The sequence below is a fragment of the Balaenoptera musculus genome, chromosome 12 (genome assembly GCF_009873245.2).
Source record: "Balaenoptera musculus isolate JJ_BM4_2016_0621 chromosome 12, mBalMus1.pri.v3, whole genome shotgun sequence".
In the NCBI taxonomy this organism is placed as follows: Eukaryota; Metazoa; Chordata; class Mammalia; order Artiodactyla; family Balaenopteridae; genus Balaenoptera; species Balaenoptera musculus.
In genome coordinates, this window is record NC_045796.1 from 73,061,666 (window position 1) to 73,081,488 (window position 19,823).

The window sequence follows — 19,823 nt, forward strand, 5'->3', positions numbered from 1 at the left end:
AATATAAAGCATATCTGTTTATAATATGGTTTACTGAATATTTTAACCCCACTGTTGAAAACTACTGCTCATAAAAGAAAGATTCCTTTCAAAATGTTACTGCTCACTGACAATGCACCTGGTCACCCAGGATGTCTGATGGAGATGTTCAATGAGACTCATGTTGTTTTCACGCCTGCTGACACGACATCCATTCTGCGCCCTGTGGATCAAGGAGTCATTTAGACTTTCAAGTCCTATTATTTAAAGAATACATTTTGTAAGGCTACAGCTGCCACAGATAGTGACTCCTCTGATGCACCCGGGCAAAGTCAATTGAAAACCTTCTGGAAAAGAGTCACTATTCTAGATGGCATCAAGAACATTCCTGATTCATGGGAACAGGTCAAAATATCAACATTAACAGGAGATTGGAAGAAGTTGATTCTAACCCTCCTGGATGACTTTGAGGGGTTCAGGACTGCAGTGGAGGAAGTAATTGCAGTCATGGTAGAAACAGCAAGAGAACTGGAATTAGAGGTGGAGCCTGAAGATGTGACTGACTTGCTACAATTTCATGATAAAACTTGAACGGATGAGGAGTTGCTTCTTATGGATGAGCAAAGAAAGTGGTTCCTGAGACGGAATCTACTCCTGGTGCAGATGCTGCTAAGATTGTTGAAATGACAACAAAGAATTTAGAATACTACAGAAACTTAGCTGATAAAGCAGCAGCAGCGTTTGAGAGGGCTGACTGATTTTGAAAGAAGTCCTACTGTGGGTAAAATGCTACCAAACAGGTCTGCATTCTACAGAAAAATCGTCACGAAAGGAAGAATCAATCAACGTGGCAAACTTCACTGCTGTCTTACCTTAAGAAGTTGCCATGGTTACCCCAATTTCAGCAGCCACCACCCTGCTCTGTCAGCAGCCATCAGCATCAAGGCAAGACCCTCCACCAGCAAAAAGATTACGACTCTCTGAAGGCTCAGATGATGGTTAGCTTTTCTCAGTAACAAAGTGTCTTTAAATTAAGGTATGTACATTGTTTTTTCAGACATACTGCTATTGCACATTTAATAGACTGGAGTAGAGTGTAAACATAACTTTTATGTGCACTGGGAAACCAAAAAATTCATGTGACTTGCTTTATTGCAATATTTGCTTTATAGCAGTGGTCTGGAACTGAACCTGCAATACTTCCGAAGTATGCCTGTATGCATGTACTGCTTATTTGTTTTATAGCAAGAGAAAGAAAAAAATCCTTTTTGAGCCTCTGTTACATTCATGCTAATTTACTCACATTAATTCTTAGCCCTATGAAACTGTGTACAGATGAAAAAACTTGAGGCTCAGAGACAGAAACTGCCATCTTTATGGCACAGCCAATAGGCCATGGAGCTAGGGTTCAAATCTAGGTACGTCTGTGCTATTTCTATACAGCTGACACAGGCCTCTAACAATAAGGCCTTGAAATACAAAACTCACTGAACTAAATAAATAGTAGCAGAGTCAGCTCAAACAAGCCAATGTATTCTTAATTTGGATGTCAAAATCAGGAGTTGTTCAAAAGAAAAGACTCCGTTCCATCCACAGTAAAGGATTTAAGCAAAGTACTCCTGCTACTCCAATTGCCTGTCTAAACTTTTCAAAGGGCGCTCTTCCAAAAGAAGCTTAGGAGGAAAGAGATGATCTCCAACACCATGCCGATTGTAGAGTGGCAGTTTGGAAGGTAAGGGAAAGAAATCGTTTTTTTGTTTGTTTGTTTTGTTTTTTTAACATTTATTTATTTATTTGGCTGCACCAGGTCTTAGTTGTAGCACATGGGATCTTCGTTCCAGTGTATGGGATCTTTAGTTGCGGCATGTGGGATCTCAGTTGTGGCATGCGTGCGAGATCTAGTTCCCTGACCAGGGATCGAACCCAGGCGCCCTACATTGGGAGCACAGAGTCTTAACTGCTGGACCACCAGGGAAGTCCCAAGCAATCGGTTTTTTTAAAAGTACTTTAAAATCAGTTTTTATGGTAAAGAGTCAATCAGTGGAAAAGTTCAAGGCAAATGGGAGACAAAGCTGAGAGGGGAAATTTTACTGTATAACTTTTTATATTTTCAGATTTTTGAGTCATGTGAATACAATTACATATTCAAAAAATTAAATTTTAGGAAACTAGTCTAAAAGTCACCTCTAACCAACTGTTCGAGCTACTCTATGTAACAAGAGAATAAAAGACTAATGAAAACTAAGTAAATAAAGTTCTTTCACTTCCATTATGCTTATTCTCCACACTATGAATGTTCTCTCAAAACATGCCAAATTTTTAAGGTAAAGTCATTGTTTCATTCTAAAGAACTAAAGTAAAATCTTTACAGTGGCTAGAACAGGAGCCCAGTGAAATGAGAACAATTTAGTGATTTCTTTAAATCTATTTGCTGAAATCCACCTAAAAGACAGTCCATGTGTATCACACATCAATGCCAGTTTAGCCCTGGCTCCACGTACCTTTAGGAAAAGCAGGTTTAACGGCCATCCTGCCAACCAGGCATTCTTTCAGCATGGATTCATAGTTGACCCAACGATGAACCTGGTGTGGGAGAAAAATAGCAGAAAAGCAACATGATTCTAACTCCATGAGATGCCCTAATTTTCTTCTGATGAAAACTAAATATTCTTACACGGCTCTGAAAAACTAAGAAGCAGATTCAATTAGCCAACAAGGGAGTGACAAAATGGGAGCATATATAGGTACTTTAGAACAATGTCCTCAAAGTGTTGTCTACAGACCTCTGGAGGTTCCTGACGCCCTTTCAGATACCCACGAGGTCTCGATTAGTTTCATAATAATACTAAGATGTTATCTGCCTTTTTCACTGTATTGACATTTGCAGTGATGTTGAAATAGCAATGGTGGGTAAAACAGTTGGCATCTTAGCACAAATCAAGGCAGTGGTCTCAATCATTACATTGTTTACCACCACAGACCCACGGGGCTGGAAGGAGTTGGTTTCATTTAAGAATATCCTTCATGAAGTAGAAAAAACAATTAATTTTCTTAAACCTCAACCCTTGGTTACAGGTCTTTTTCATATGCTGCGTGACAAAATGGGAAGTTCTCAAAAACACTTCTGCTGCTAAGTAAGACGGTTGCCGCGAAGAAAAACACTTAGGCAACTGTTTGATTTGCCTATTAAACTGTGTTTTTTCTTGACAGGCTGTTTATCCATAAAAGAAAAAGAATGACCTATAAACTAGTTACTCAGACTTGGGTATCTGATAGACATGTTCTTCTAAATGAACAAAGTGAGACTGTCACTTCAAGGGAAACAACTGACAGTATTTGTTGCCAGAATTACTAGTGGGAATTAAATTTAAACAACCTTTCTGGGGGGGCACCTTCTCAATATATATTAAAAGCCTTAAAATATGCAGCTCTTCCCCTCAGTATTTCAGGAATTTACCCGAGAAAATATTTGCGTATACACAAAGATGCAGGCACCAGGATACTCATCATAGCACTAGTTATATTAGCAAAATATTGGGAACAACCTAGAAGTCCAATTGTAAATAACCAGTAAAGGAAAATCATAATATATTATTCCATAAACGCTATATAATCACTAAATGATCAGGTCAAATAATACCGATACCAGAATCTTTATGTATGTTCCTGAGTAAATAAATATACACTAAAATAGCAAATATGTAAAAAATACATATGTAATTATAAATGCACACTGATTAATATAAATTGAAATTTTATTTACCAAATAGTTATGGAGTCTCCAGTAATGTGTAAAGCACCATCTCTGGGGCTATGGGGTTGGGTAGAATTTTAACAGATAGATGAAGGAGAAGGATATTCAAGGAGACAAAGGTATGGGGTTTGTCAATCATGGAACTGGTGATTTGCTCAAAGCACTTCAGTTCCAAAGCAAGTTGCATGTTGAGAATATTTACCTTGATACATTATTTTTAGGCCCTCAAATGCCAGACGAATGACTTTGAATTTATTACGCTGTCAATGGTGAGCCTCTGAAACTTGTAGAGCAAGGTGCTAAGATGACTGTCTTTAAGAATACTATTCTAGCTGTCATGTTATCTAAATGGGTACTGAAGGTAAAGATACCGGGACAGTATTAAAATATTAGGACTAGAGAGGGTGATGATGACTTGACCTAAAGGCAGTGGGAAGAGAGAAAAGGTGCAATGTTTAAAGACAGCATCATAGAAGTTCACCAGTGATTAGATGTTGAGGCACATTTGTTACCAAGACTGTTGCCCCAGAACCATACTCCTGCCCCTCCCTCAGACGGAAACTAACTGCCCTTATCGAGTTTCAGGACCAAATACAAAAGGAGGAAGCTGCTCCTAAAGAAATTTCTAAACAACCGGTTAGAACTAACTAGGCCCAAAATGGCAGAAGACCTAAACTCCAGTGGACCTTGAGCCTCATTATACACTCACTGTACTACATTAGCATGCTCTAAGTGACACACCCACCAGCGCCATGACAGCTGACAACTGCCATGACAACAACCAGAAGAGCCCAAAAAAGGACTGAAAAGGAGTGTTGCCTCAGTTCCTGGTCCAAACCACACCCCCAGTTCTCGGATAAGTCATGAATATTCCTCCCACTCTTTACTCAGTTCCCTCCATTTTACCTCAACCTTCCTATATATATGGTGTCTCAGCCTGAGTCAGGTTGAGAAGTTGATCTGCGAACTAGTTCTTGCTTCTCCATTCTTTGGCCACCGAATAAAGCTTGTGCTGTTCCAGTCTCAGCACTGGTTTTGTTATTGGCTATACGAATCCAAGCAGAAAAAGAACCTCCCAGGCTGAGACAAGGGATCTCGGCCTGGGCCAAGACCCTGGCACAGGTCCAGGTGACCACTTCAATAACACAATGAGAGAAGGCAAAGATTACTCAAGTGGTTTCAAGTTCCCATTTCCAGAAAGAGGAAACAGTAGAAAAAAACAAAGGGAAGAAGATGAGTTGATATTATTTGAGGTCACACTGAGTTCAACTGCCAACAGGTTTTCAAATTGCCCATCAGCCAACTGGAAATACGAAACGAGAAGTCAGAAGTGAGATCAAAACTAGAGACAGAAGTCTGACAATAAAGAGATTACTTAATATTCTTTGTACAACTCAAATACTAGATATTAAAGATATAAGAAGCTTCACCACTGTTTCTAGAATTTTATAAAGTTGTTTACTTCTGTGGTGAGTAGAAGTCATAAATAAACATCACTGGTCTTATTAAAGCCAAGGGGAATGCAGCAATCTGGTAACTAAAGTGTGGACAAAGAGTGTAGCCTGACATTTCAGTAATCAAAGGATGTTGCAGCCATAAAGCCATCAAGCCACTGCAGCCGCCCCCTATGGTGTGGCCTAAGAGGAATTCAGGATGGAGAAAAAGAGGATACTGGCCCTAGAGAGTTAAAGTGCATATTAAAGGAACAATTTCAACAAGCCCAGACTCTTGCATCTTCCCATACACAGAAAAGCACTAAAATAATTAACTGAGATGCCTGCTTTTTGTGATTAGTAGTAATGTTTTGATGTTCTACTACATGTTTTTTCCCAGCAAAAGCTCCTATATATCCTGGTTTCTCCCTTACCTCTTTGGAACAGTTTCTCAGAGCTATCTGAGAAGCTATTTCCGGACTACAGTCCTCAGTAACACCTCAAATAAAACATAATTCTCAACTTTTAGGCTGTGCATTTTTTTTTGGTCAACACAAGTATTGTTGAAACTGTTAAAGAATTTAACAACATAGCAGTTCTTGTGACTTCCCCAAAACAAGCTTATTTCAATAAGGTCCATATAATCGCACAACACTAAGAAATATGAATAGGACTAGATGTTACTGGAAATTCTTCTTGTGGAAGAGTACATTCAGCATCAAGAGGTTATAGGCGCCAACTAAAAACTGGTACCTGCCATCTTGCCTCTTCAAGGACTAAGTCACTAGCCACTGCAGCTGCTGACCTTCAACACCCCCTGAAAGGAGTACAGGGTGGAGATCAGGAATGACGCACTCTGTACTCTGGGAAAAACTGGCAGAACAGGCCTTCAGAGAGTTAGATATTTTCAGGAGATGATTTTATGAGCCCAAATTCCTGCATCTTCTCATATCTCGAAAAGCACTAAGATCATTTAAGGTGACATCTGCTCCTCGTAACTAGCAGTAAGCATCTGCCAAAATGTGTGCTTGACTCCACGTATCCCTCTTCACTAAAATCATATACAATACTGACCTTTCCCCCTACCTCTTGGGAACAGATTCTCAGAGCTCTCTGAAATGCTGTCTCCCAGGCTATAGTCCTCATTTCGCCCCAAATAAAACTTAACTCACAACTCTCACATTGTGAATTTATTTTTCAGTTGACACAGGACAGATAAAAGTATGGTAGACAAGTTTTCCAGCAAATGTTCCCAAACTTTCTATTTGGCTTGCACTGCTAGCCAATAACAAATATCAAATGACAACGGGAATTTAAATCAGCAATAAGGACCTCCCAAGGAGAACCCTATTATCACCAATGGGTAAGAATGACTTTTCTCCAACCCAGGAAAAACATTAACAGCAAATGAGATTCGGTTATTTAAGCAGATGCACGTAAGTACATTAAAATACAAAACAAATTATATTTCTGGTATCCTGGTCAAAAAATAAATCCTATAATGGATGAGAAGGTAAGAGGAACAGAAATCAAATTTCATTTGTTCAGAACGCAACTCTAAAAATAACCCAATCTGATTCAGGTATCTCAAATGGTAAAAACCCAATACTACAACATGGTTAATCATCGCTAAAATACAAAATAAAGCATTTGTGAGACAAAGGCAAATTTCTATTCTTCTCAAGATAGTTGTTTCAAAATAGCAGTTCAGCCAATTGATAGTAATCATCATATTCTACATGATTTTTAAACAGTATAAGAGCTAATCATTGTTTTTAATAAATATAAGGGGGAAAAGTGACTAATTTAAATATCTTTTGACACATACTACAGAATCTTTGCTATCTCTAGGAAAAATAGGTTTTCTATTCATTAATGATCTTTCTACATAATATGCAGACTTAGTACAGCAAGACAGGCTGATTATGTAACAATCCCCAAATGAGCAAAGACTAAGAGCAAAGAAGCTAAGGGACTTGTTATTTCCTCTAATGGTCACCGCCTCCTCTAAGTCAGTCATCATCATAATCAAAATTGATCAAAACTGAGTAAACTGTTGCCAGCAGAGGAGCAGCAAACACTTAAGAGTGAACTCCCAGATACAGATCTGAGAGCAACTCTGAAATGTTAGTAAAATAATTCAAAGGCAAATTAAATGAACAGTTGTTACTTATGAGCATCTTCCCACACTTCAGAATTCAAGCCACACATCTGAAGTTTATGCCCCTATTTTCTTTCCTTCTACCACTGTCGCGCTGCTGAACAAAAGAGCACTCTTCCACTGTGAGAGGACGATCACTTCCAGCACCTTACCTGATCAAAGAGGTCAGTACCATCCGATCCTGCTCCTCTCATAAGTTCCTCTTCTCCACCAGGATGATACTCCATATACGGGCTGACGTTATAAACAAAGCCTGCATCAAATAAGGAGAAATAACACCCTAAATGAACTTCTTACAAACTGTACAGATTAGAAATAGAAGTTTCAATACATTTTTCCAAATACATTCCATTTAACAAACCATCATTTAGAAGTATTAAGAATATGAGGGGTCTGAGATTTCACCCTACTTGCAAGCTAACAAGTTAGCCTGCCGGTTTCATGGGTCCTGACAGAAAACACGAGACTCCCAGGTTAGAAACAAAGGAGAGCTTAGTACTTACATCAGTAGCGGTAACTAGAATATCAGCATCTGCATGAGTTCCCTGAACCCCAGTTCCCACAGAGCTATGTGAAGAGGGCCAGATAACACCTGTAAACTCAATGTGCTTCATGACGGAAAAGCAACCTTGAGCTTAAGAAGCTCGAACCTTTTCTAATGGGCAGTAAATACATCTGGCCCTTTGCTCTGGAGGGAGACATGACCTCTATTATACTGAACAGTAAGCAAAGCTGTCCTTTGCTCTAGAGGGAGACACTAGCTCTACCATCTAAGGTTGTTCACTATGCAAACATCCCTGAAAAGACTGCCTAGAACAATGACAGTCGGCGCGTCTGCTCGCAAGCTATGCAGGTGTGCAAAGACCTATAGAGAACTGCCTCCTAACGCAAAGAAATAATGAAACACCATATATAATATTTAACAGTTCTCTCTCCCCCTACCTCTCTCTCTCATATGACAACTTCATCGTCCTCTACTGCCCTGGCAGGAGAATCTGATGAAAAAGAATGGAGCTGTCATCCATATGTTGATTATCTCAGCAAAGGCTGAGATGGTGATTGGGCCACTGAGGCACGGTCTGCGAAAGCAAGCACAATTCTTTTCTGCAGTTGCCCAAGGAACCAAGATTATTGTTTAGATCTTAATAATCCTTTCATCTTCCCCAATATTTACTTTATCTGTTCATATATTTAACTATGTTTTTATCTTTTAAGAAGAAGGAATAGGGAACAAGAAATACAGGAGAATAGCTCAATGAATAGCCTTCCCAAGGAAGTGAATTCCTTTTTAATCCTTCACTTGTAGTAAACTAGAGAGCAGACAAATCCAGCCCTCAAGACTCCTCAAGAGTGCAAGGAGGACAACTGGTTTTCTTATATCCAGGACTATTCCTTCTTATGTAATGACTTCCATGAATTTAAATAACCTCAGATAATTTAAAATGTTCATCCTATATAATAATCTTGGAAGGAAAGTAGTTGAATTTCAGACTCAAGAAAGGTACTGTAATTTTTCCACCAGTTTAATTCTGGAAAATAACCAAGCAGTCTAGGTTTCTTTATAAAATTGCTTAAAGGCAATTCACAAAAAGAAGTAAATTCACAAAATCTCTCTTCCAGCATCCTCCAAAAAAGTCAGGAAAAGTAAAAAAAAAAAAAACTGGCAGAGTTCCCCTGTCTCTCCTTCCCCATTCACCTTTCCCCGCCAAATTTAGAAGGAATTTTTGCGATTGTTTAATGCTCCAAATTCCACAGACCACAAATGTCTGAAGTAATGATTAGGATCAGAATTATTCCCAATAGGCTTTTAAAGATAGAGAATGCGTTCCAAACAAAAGAATTCCAAACTTTCTCTGCAACCAAACCCTGACTTGGGTTCTAGAGTTTCTCAGGAACATGGAATCTATAACACATGATCATCTAACTTTCTGTGATGGAATCCCATGTATTTCAGCAACCAGTGGAAAGATGACCAGGCAGCTTAACAACTACCCCTGATCACCAGAGAAAGCCTGAGACATCTCACGGTGTTCTCTGCTGCCTGCCAATCCTTTAGATGAACGCTTGTCCTCTCATATCTTCCTTCTGATGGACGAGGATCACTCTGGACCTGAAGAATGTCCCATCCTCTTCAAATGCACGAAATCAGGAACGCCTATAAAATCCCTCACTTTAAGGAATTAAGATTGTTAGTGTCTCAGCCCAAGAAATGTTAGCTCCAACCACACTTGGCAGTGTCAGTAATTTGCTAATTATGAGACTTTAAACCCAGCCCCAAGATGCAACAGGTGCATTTCTTCTGGTCCAGAGGCTCGCTATTCCCTCTTTTTCTTCCTCCCCTATCTCCTTCCTTTTTGCCTTTTCAAAAGCATTTCCTAACAACTAAAATTTGCACCTCTGACTGTAGCTGAAGAAAACAAGAACCTAGCTTTATGCTTTTCCCTCATGCTTTACTGTATTCTATTTGTACGATACATGGCTTTTAAATTTATTTATTTATTTATTTATTTATTTATTTTTGGCTGTGTCGGGTCTTCGTTTCTGTGCGAGGGCCTTCTCTAGTTGCGGCGAGTGGAGGCCACTCTTCGTCATGGTGCGCGGGCCTCTCACTGTCCCGGTCTCTCTTGTTGCGGAGCACAGACTCCAGACGCGCAGGCTCAGTAGTTGTGGCTCACGGGCCTAGTTGCTCCACGGCATGTGGGATCTTCCCAGACCAGGGCTCGAACCCGTGTCCCCTGCACTGGCAGGCAGATTCTCAACCACTGCGCCACCAGGGAAGCCCCGATACATGGCTTTTAGATAGTAATTTCTCACATGCAAGTTTCCAGACTCCTATGAGTTCTTACCACCTGATTTTTAGAAACTAATTTTACAACGTTCCAAATTTTGCAGTGATGCAATTAACTTCTTCCTAAAGCTCTAATTGCTCAGGTGTGGCAGATTTGCACAACTGATTGCCCATTAAATATAAACAAATAGTATTTACGAACCAACGGACATAATCTCAATTTGATGCTAGGCTATTAATAAATTCTGCAAAACCTAAATGTTAATAATGACATTAAGAACAAAAATGGGCAGGAATGGATTCATGAAACATCAATCCTAAATGGTGCAAAACTAGGCTGAGACCAAGATCCTCTGGTCACAGCCCAACTGCTGCTTTTAGATCATTTACATGGATGACTTTCAGTGGTAGAGGGGGACTTAGGGAGGATACCTACCTACCTACCCATCTATCTATCCCCTCCTTTGTGCTTATATTTTATTTTTTGTAGTCTTTTTTTTTAAAACTCTAACCAGGAGTAGATACAAGAAAAGGATTGACTGAGTACTGTGACGAAAAGCAACTTAATTTCACAATATATACATACACCAAATCATAATGTTATACACCATAAACTTATACCATGTTATAGGTCAATTATATCTCAATGAAACTGGGGGGAAAAAAAGAGGAGGAACAACTTACTGAAACCGAAATACAGCAGTTCTATTAAGAATATATACTCTAGTGTTTAAATATCGATACATTATTTTAAAATGCCCTAGCAATATTCAGGGGTATATATATATTTTTTCAGGGGTATATTTTATAGCTAATTCATCCTAGCAGAGCTGCAGTGCAATTGAAAGCACACAGTCAGAACAACAGCTACACTGAGCTCTTTAGGCAAGATACTGGTAGAACCTGTTCTCATATTTTCACAGTAAATTATCTTGTTTCTGTTATATGTCTGGAACTCTGAGTTCTCCAGTAAGTTCCTAGAATAAAAATCAGCCACTTCAAAATTACCAATTCAATCACAGAATGACAGTCTTAAAACTGGGAGAATTCTACAGGCAATTTTTAGCCTGATCTTGCATCCAGTACAGGATTCACCTCTACAGGATGTGTACACAGCATGTGCACACAGCATACAGCGTCATCCAGCATCTGCTTGGATCCATCCAGTACCAACGCCTAGTTTAAAACTGCTTGTTGAAAAGTTTAGTTCAAGGATCAATATCATTTCAGGTATAACCTGAAAACTAATGTTGCCATTTTACACGCAAAGAACTCTTCCATCTTGGCAAATGCTGCCTCTGGTTTTTCACGTATGTTTTTATTTGTTGTAATTTAAACCCCAACTGCTACTGATAAAGACTATGGGCATCTTACAGTAATATATTAACGTTAAGTTTGTGCGTACAAATTTTTAAAACACACACTAAAACGTGTAAAAGAAAAGAAAATATACTAGTTGCCTAGCCTAGCTAACAGCATTACTATGATTGAGCAATTAAATGTGGTCCTGAACTTCCTAGCAGCTAAGGCCAAAGGAGACACTAGTTACAGTGGTCTCATTACCTGATCTTAAAAAGTATTAAAAGGGAACAACAAACAAACAGAGACTCATTAGTTCTTTAAAGGCACAAGACTCCCTTCGAGTTTTTAATATTGATATTGCAAAGATTTGAGTCCCTACACACGGGCCGTGGACCACATAACATAGTACAATTTAAAAACATGCAGAAACATTCTTCAGGTAGCATTCCTCCCATCCTCTCCAGCCTCAGGTAACCACAAAGGTACTTTCTGTCTCTTTAGATTTATATATTTCGGGCATTTCACATAAATGGAATCACACAATTTGTGGTCTCTTGTGTTTGCCTTCTCTCACTTACTATACTATTTTCAAGGTCCATCCATGGTGTTGCATGTATCAGTACTTCATTCCTTTTTCCAGCTGAATAATATTTCATGTATGGATGGGCTACATTTTAGTTATCCATCCATCAGCTCAGGGACATATAGGTTGTTCCCACTTTTTAGCTTTTATGAATAATGCTGCTATGAACATTTGTGCAAATGGCTTTGTATGGGCACATATTTGTATTTCTGTTGAGTATATACCAAGGAGTGAACTTCCTGGGTCATACAGCAATCTATGTTTAACCTTCTGTGGAACTGTTTTCCATTCTCTGCAGCAATATGTGAAGGTTCCAATTCCAGACCGCTCTTTTTTTAGTCACTACTCCACTCCCCTTAGAGACGAAAAGCCTTTTGCCACCTGTGGAACCTGAATCACACCTCATATCTCAGATAACTGAACTCAGAACTGGATTGCAGCATGACCCAAACTATTCTCAACCCCCAGCTCTAGATGACACAGCACAATGGAAGACTCAAGTGGACCTTTTATATCTATTAATCTAGCTCCCAGATGGGGCTCCCACAATTTTTCAGGTTAGGTACCCATATATGTGAACCTTAACAGCCCACCAATAAGGAGGGAAGGGCATCCCCATGGTTCAGGCCACACACCCACTAACTAGTAATTTTTCACTTTTTCTTTGTTCTATGTTGTAAGTCAGAGAGTTTCAAAGTATGGTCTGGGGGCTCCTGCAAAGCTCAAGACTCTTTTGGTGGTCCAAGGCCAAAACTTTTTCATAGCAATACTAAGATGCTGCCTGCCTTTTTAAAAAAATTCTTTCACAAGTGTATAAGATTAAATGCAGAAGGTGATATGAGAATATGGTTGTTATCTATTAAGCCACACATTAAAGATATTTGCCAACATGTAAAACAATGTCACTTTCTATGTTTTGTTTTGGAAAATATAGTTATTTTTCATGAAAATATTATTATTTATGATAACATACAGTGAGTTTATTTTTAAATTGTTTCAATTTCTCAATTTTAATTTCTGAAGGGAAATTAAAATATCATATCAATAGATATGACCATCATAAATAAAACTTCTTTGGGGTCCTCAGTGATTTTTAAAGGAGTAAAGGGATCTTAAAACCAAAAAGTTTGAGAACTACTGCTATAAGTAAAAGTGGTATTTTTATAATTAGCTTTTAAAATAATTTGTTTTAAAATTCAAACACAAATGTAACTCCAAAGCCCCACATTACATTAATTCAATAAAAGTTTATTTAATGTCTATCATGTATATACAAAGTATTATGCTAGTGTACTGCAGTGTTCCTGTTTATTTCACTAATCACCACTGTTCATTTTGTTGGCTCTACAATAAATGAAGGAAAAGGGTGTGCTCACATAGTAAAATCACGGCATATTTCACTGTATTCAAATACACAGATCCAGTTTTGCAAGTACTGTGACTACTTTGCCATCCTGTGTTCAGTAAAGAAACTGCATATTGTTTTCATTATTTTACGTCTGATGTTTATCTAGTCCTAACAACTGCTGAGAAGAGGGTGTTAAAATACACAATGGTTATGGATTTGAATTTTTTCTTTCAATTCTATTAATGTTTGCTTCATGTATTTTGAAGCTTTGTTATCAGGCATAAACAGTCTTCCTAATGACCTTTTCAACATTATAAAATGTCTTTATCTCTAGTAAGAGTCTTTTCTTTGGTAATAGTTTTATATCTGCTATTAATATAAGCCCAATCTTACTATACTTACTGTTTTGTTTTTTTTTTGGCCATGCCACACGCCTTGCGGGATCTTAGTTCCCCGACCAAGGATTGAACCCAGGCCCAGGGCAGGGAAAGCACCAAGTCCTAACCACTGGACCACCACGGAATTCCCTATATTTACTATTTAGCTAGTATACTTTTTCCTACACATTTATTTTCAACCTGTCTTTATATTTAAAGTGTATCTCTCACAGATATCACGTAGTTAGGTCTTGATACATATACACACACAGAAAATCTCTTATCTTTCAATTAGAATAACTGGTCCATTTACACTTAAATTAGTTACTGATGTGATTGAATTCAGAGCTACCATCTTATTAGTCTCCCTCCTCAGCCCCAAGTTTTTTCTTTTTTTTTCCTCCAGGTTTTCTGTTTGTGTCTCTATTCCTCTTTCCCTGACTTCTTTTGGGCTAACCAAATATTTTCTGAGAATTTCATTTTACTTTATCTATTGGCTTTTTAGTATACCTATCTGCATTATATTTTAAGTGACTGTTCTAGGGGTTACAATATATCCCTAAGTTTAACCAGTTTACTTGAGTTAATGTTGTACCCCTTCACATGTAATGTAAGAACAATTCACCACCCTCCATCCCTGATACTTTATGTAACCCCACAATACAATGTTATAGTTTTGCTTTAGAAAGTCATGTATTTTTTAAAAGAGGAAAAAAAGTAATCCTGTCTCTTTCCTCACATATTTACTATTTCCTAAAGATCTCAGTTTCCATCTGGTATCATTACCCTTTAACCTGATGGATTTCCTTTAGAGCTCCTTGTAGTATAGGTCTGCTGATACTAAATTCGTAGTTTTTGTTTATCCAAAAAAGTCTTTATTTCATCTGCATCCTTAAAGTATCTTTAGTGATATAGAATTCAGAGTTGATGGTGTTATTTTATTCTCTTCAGCAGTCCTTTTTATAGTGTCCAGGTGTTTTTCTTCTGGCTGTTCTCAAGATTTTATCTTTGGCTTTCAGCAGTCTGAATATCATGTGTCCCTATGTGATTTTCTTTGCATTGATCATGTGTGGATTTGCTAAGCTTGTGAATTGACAATTTTATGTCTTTCACCAAATTTGGAAAATTTTGGGCCAATATTTCTTCAAATATTTTTCTGTTCCATTCTGCCATTCCTCTCCTTCTGGAATTCCATATAAATATATATTAGACATTTTTATTTTATCCCAGAGGTTCCTGAGCCTCCATTCATTTCACTTTGGGTCATTTTCCTCTCTGTTCTACAGATAATTTCTATTAATCTATCTGCAAGTTCACTAAGCTTCCTTTTTGTTAGGTCCAATTTGCTACTAGGCCCATTTGGTAAAATGTTTTACTTCATATATTGTATTTCTCAGTTCTACATTCCCATTTTTTATAGTCTCCTATTTGTTCATTCATTATGAACAATGATGAGATTTCCTATTTGTTCATTCATTATACATCTATGTTTCTCTACTTCCTTGAGTATTGCTGTAATAGGTGCTTTAAAATCCTTGTGAACTAAATTCAACATCTGGATCATCTCCAGGTCAGTCTCTAATAACTGCCTTTTCTCTTGAGCATGTCTAGAAACTTTGGATTATATTCTGGCCACTGTAAATAGTATGTTGTAGAAATTCTGGATTCTGTTACATTCCTCCAAAGAGTACTGACTGTTTTAATAGGCAATTAACTTGACTGGACTCAAACTCTAAACTCTGTTTCCCCTTTGGGGGAATGAAAACTAAAACCTCTGTTCAATCCTTTTAGCCTTAGTTAGGCTGCCTAGAGTTTGTCCATATGCAAGATTTAGACAGTTTATATCCCTCTCTGGATCTCTTTTTCTGGATTTTCTTCCTCATTTTTCAGTTAGTACAAATGCCCCAAACTCTGTCTAGTTCTTCAGGCCAGCCAAATTCTGTCATCTAGTTCTTCAACTCAAGACTGGGAGTCTCCATCTGAATTTTAGCCACCCTTCACAGTACCGACTTGGGCATGACCTCAAGTCAAATGCCACAGGAAACGGCAATTCACCCAGCCACAGTTCCTTCTTCTAAATATAGATGACCCTTACCCTCTAGTTTCTGTCTGCTTTTGGTTGCTCACCAGTGTTTTTAGATAGTTTTTTTTTTTTTAAATATGTTATTCTCAATTTACAGTCAGTATTTGCTGGGGTTTTAGTCCAAAAGGAGTTAATCAGTTACACCTAAGAGCAGAATTCTGCCTAATATTTTAGAAAACTAGGCAATTATCTTGCTAATTTCAATAGAGACAAATGGAAAAGATATTAATGAAAGATAAATGGATTTTACAATGATTTAAAGTAAATGTGGCCTTGGTATTTAAGAATAATATAATAGAATGTAGGCTTGCAAGGTGTTGGATAATAGAGTATCTCAGGACTTTGGGATTAAAAGCACACATTTGCCTCTCACATTCCTGCAATCTTCCTAATGACTACAAAGAATAAATAAGACATAAAACCACAGAGACACAGAAATCAAAAGAGGACATGAGACCAATAAAGTTTTGGAAGACTGAAAGCCAAATGATAAGCAATAATTTACTTAGCAAAGTGAAGAAAGGTGAAATAAGGCCTATGTGTAAATTGGAGGGGAACCTATAAAAAAGCCAATATGTGCAGCAGAACCCCCAAAAGGTAGTAATCAGAGACTCCAGGTAGTTCTGAAAGTGAGGGTGCAGGAGGCAACCAAGTAATAAGCCCCTTTCCCAACCCACAAGAAGTGTAGGTTTACTCTCTAGAGACAAGGAACCAGAGACACATTACACTCAGGGAAGCGGCAATTAGTGGAGGAGGGGCTTGAACTAAAAATGAAAAGTAAAAGTCTATGTGTCAAAACACTAAGATCCACCTCCTACCACCCATCGCAGCAGAACATTTATTTGCAGATGATTGGAAGATTGTAGCCTAAAAGAAAAGATTTACAGACAGTAGGCTGGGGATCCCTGCCACTGCCCCCAGTCAATTCATAAAAAAATGTTCTGCCCATACACGTGGAACTTCCATTCAGCTTTCTGGGCCATCACTCTCACCATGAAGAGGCAGAACATTTGACAAAAGTCTCTAAAATTAAAATTAGTATCTTAAGTACTTATTAATTGTCAAGCTCTGGTGCAGTTTTTAAGAGGAAAAAAAGCAAAGACTAGAAATGAGACCAGCGCTACCTCAGAGAAATGAGAACCAGACAGCAACTGTCCTGAATGTAACTTAGAGCTTCAAACTGCACCAAATGACTTCAATGATGGCCAGTCTAATTAACAAAAGAGCTAAAAGTATCTGGTCTGAATGCCTCAGTTTGCCCAGGAAAATTTAAATGGAATGTAATAAAGGCCTCCAAGCACTTCAGAAGGTTGACTGGCCATAATTATCAAAGGTCATCTTATGTTACATTATTAGTATTAGGAAAAAGAGCCCTGACATTTAACAGTTTCATTAAAAGGAAACTGACCTGTAAAAGCATGAAAAATTAACAAACAGTCTGAGCAGTCAGTTACACTCTGAGTATTTTGAAAAAATCCACAAACTTCTCCTAGAAAGAATAATGACCAAACATTATTAGCACCAGGCACATTTACTATTCTTAAACTGGATTTACAACTTACACCAGTAATAAACAAGACACCCTATCTCTAAAAGATCAGTTTTCCGACTACTCCACTCTTTCCTATTCCCTGGGATCATTTCCCTCTGTTTGCCTGTGCCTTAGGGCTACCACTGACAGCTACCAACACTGAACTGCCTTGCTATTAGTTACCTGGAAAAAAACCCCAAATATGTCCTTATGCTTTGAGTTATTTCCTATTTTCCGAAACAAGCCAGCTGCAAAGATTAATTAAAATGTAATGATGGGGAATTCCCTGGCAGTCCAGTGGTTAGGACTCCGCAATTTCACTGCTGAGGGCCCAGGTTCATTCTCTGGTCAGGGAACTAAGATCCTGCAAGCTGAGCGGCATGGCTGGGAAAAGAAAAAAAAAAAAGGTGTAATGATGAACTTAAGAAGTAGAAAGCCACAAGAAAAAATTGCTCCCACCCTTAACAAAAAGAAAAAAGCCAGATAATCCAGAAACACTGTAAGTTTTTTTTGAGGATTTTTTTTATATATAAATTTATTTATTTTATTTATTTATTTTTGGCTGCGTTGGGTCTTCGTTGCTGCGTGCAGGCTTTCTCTAGTTGTGGTGAGTGAAGGTTACTCTTCGTTGTGGTGCGCGGGCTTCTCATTGCGGTGGCTTCTCCTGTTGCGGAGCATGGGCTCTAGGCACGCGGACTTCCGTAGCTGCGTGGCATGTGGGATCTTCCCGGACCAGGGCTCGAACCCGTGTCTCCTGCATTGGCAGGCGGATTCTTAACCACTGCGCCACCAGGGAAGTCCCAAAATGCTGCAAGTTTCTGAGCCCATCAGTGAGGTGAGGTGGTAAGGCAACCAAATATCTAAATTCCACAGGGTGACAAGCCCCTCTGAGGAAATGGGACGTATGAACCACTTCACCTTTGACAGAGCACAGCCAAAAGAGATGTTGCTATAAAACAACTGAAATTTTAACAAACTCTTTTAGGGCCCAGTGTGCACTAGTGCCAATTTAGAACGCTGAGAGGCTCAGAAACAAAGGGATTCTGCATCCAGTCAATTCTTTTTTCATAGTCTTGCACTTCATGAGATGCTCATGGGAAATAGCATGAGCAGGGCAGACCTGAGAAAGGTCCATAGGTGGTCCAGGTGTGTAGTACCTGCTCCAAGACTTGAGGGTAGAGCAGGAGTACCAAGAAAAGGCCATCTATACTTTGGGCCTGCAGGAGTACAAGGTGATCAGCTACTGCTGAGGAAGGAGCAAGAAATTCACCCATGTTGCAGATCAACCCTGACACGCAGCAAACGCAGTCTGTTGCTGGGAAGGGACGGTAAAGCCTCCCACCCTCAAGTTCCTGCACTGATACGAGGCCCAGGTTAGCTGCTGCTGGATAGGGCAGGAAACACACATCCTCCTTCACCCTGCATTGACATTAGGCAAATTTAAGGTCAACACTAGAGGAGGGACAGAAAGCCCACTCAGGCCGAGATCCTACGCTGATATGAAACAGATGACTTCTAGCACTGGAAGGCAGGCAGAGTAACTGCTCACACCCCACGCCCTCTGCCCTGTCCTCCTCCTCCCCTACTGATATAAGGCAAAGTTCAGCTGCCATGGGCAAGAAATCTGCCTGCATTCTAAACCCTGCACTGAGTAAGAGGCAGTGGGAAAGTGACAGGATCACTGAGAAAGCTCAGCCCACGGGGCTCAGGTAACAGGACCTGCCTAAGACTGAGGCTGAAACAGGAAAACTGCAAAACCCCTTCTACCACCACAAGTCTTACATCAAACAACAAGTAAGAGCAGTCTGCCACTGGGAGAGGGGCAAGAACATGGTGAGAGACCCTATGCAAGTATATAGGGCAAGCTGTCAGCTAAGGAGAGTAGAATAGGGACAATGAAAAAATCCTCCAACACTAAGGCCCCACATCAAAAACAAGGTAGCAGTAACCCACTGTTGGAGGAATTTGAAGTCAGTGGTGCACCAGTGATAACAATAACAACCACCCCAAACCCAGATCAACTACTAACTAAGCTGACTCAACCTAATTGCCAGAAAAAGTGTACCATTTCTTTTTTTTTTTTCCTTCTGTTAAAGAAAGGCAGACTGCCACATGCAGCAGCTCATTTGGATGTGTGTGGAGTACTGGAAGCTTGACTACCCTATGTTCTCCTACAAATGACCTTGAGAGCTTGTTTGCAGGTTCTAGTAGGGGAGCGCAGCTACTCATATACCCGCTTGACGGAAGAACAGTCCCCCTCTATCGGGCAAGGTCATCCTCTTCAACCAAGCATGCAGCTTCGAGAGGGACGCACATGGAGCGGTGAGGGAGAAAGGGGAGACCTGCCTAGCCGTCCAGATCAGCTGAATCAACCCTGGTGATCAATGGGGTGACAGACGTTGCAGCCAGATCACCCTCACATCCGAAAGTGTACCATCTCTGAGTATAAATACCACAAGTTCTACTGTTCATCTATATTCAATG

The 19,823-nt window shown here is 39.2% G+C and overlaps 1 protein-coding gene across 4 annotated transcripts in view; it reads right to left on the minus strand.

The window, feature by feature from the left end:
• LOC118905259 (cytochrome b5 reductase 4) overlaps window positions 1-19,823 on the minus strand; it is an 86,795-nt gene that overhangs the window by 49,186 nt on the left and 17,786 nt on the right. For all 4 annotated transcript variants that reach the window (XR_005022188.1, XM_036871841.1, XM_036871838.1 and 1 more), the window contains exons 3-4: window positions 7,480-7,580; window positions 2,481-2,562 (exon numbers count right to left, since the gene is read on the minus strand). Coding sequence is in view for 3 of the 4 variants with exons in the window: in XM_036871841.1 (XP_036727736.1) it covers window positions 2,481-2,562; window positions 7,480-7,580 (183 nt within the window). In the remaining variant the exon portion in view is untranslated. The remainder of the gene's footprint in view (window positions 1-2,480; window positions 2,563-7,479; window positions 7,581-19,823) is intronic.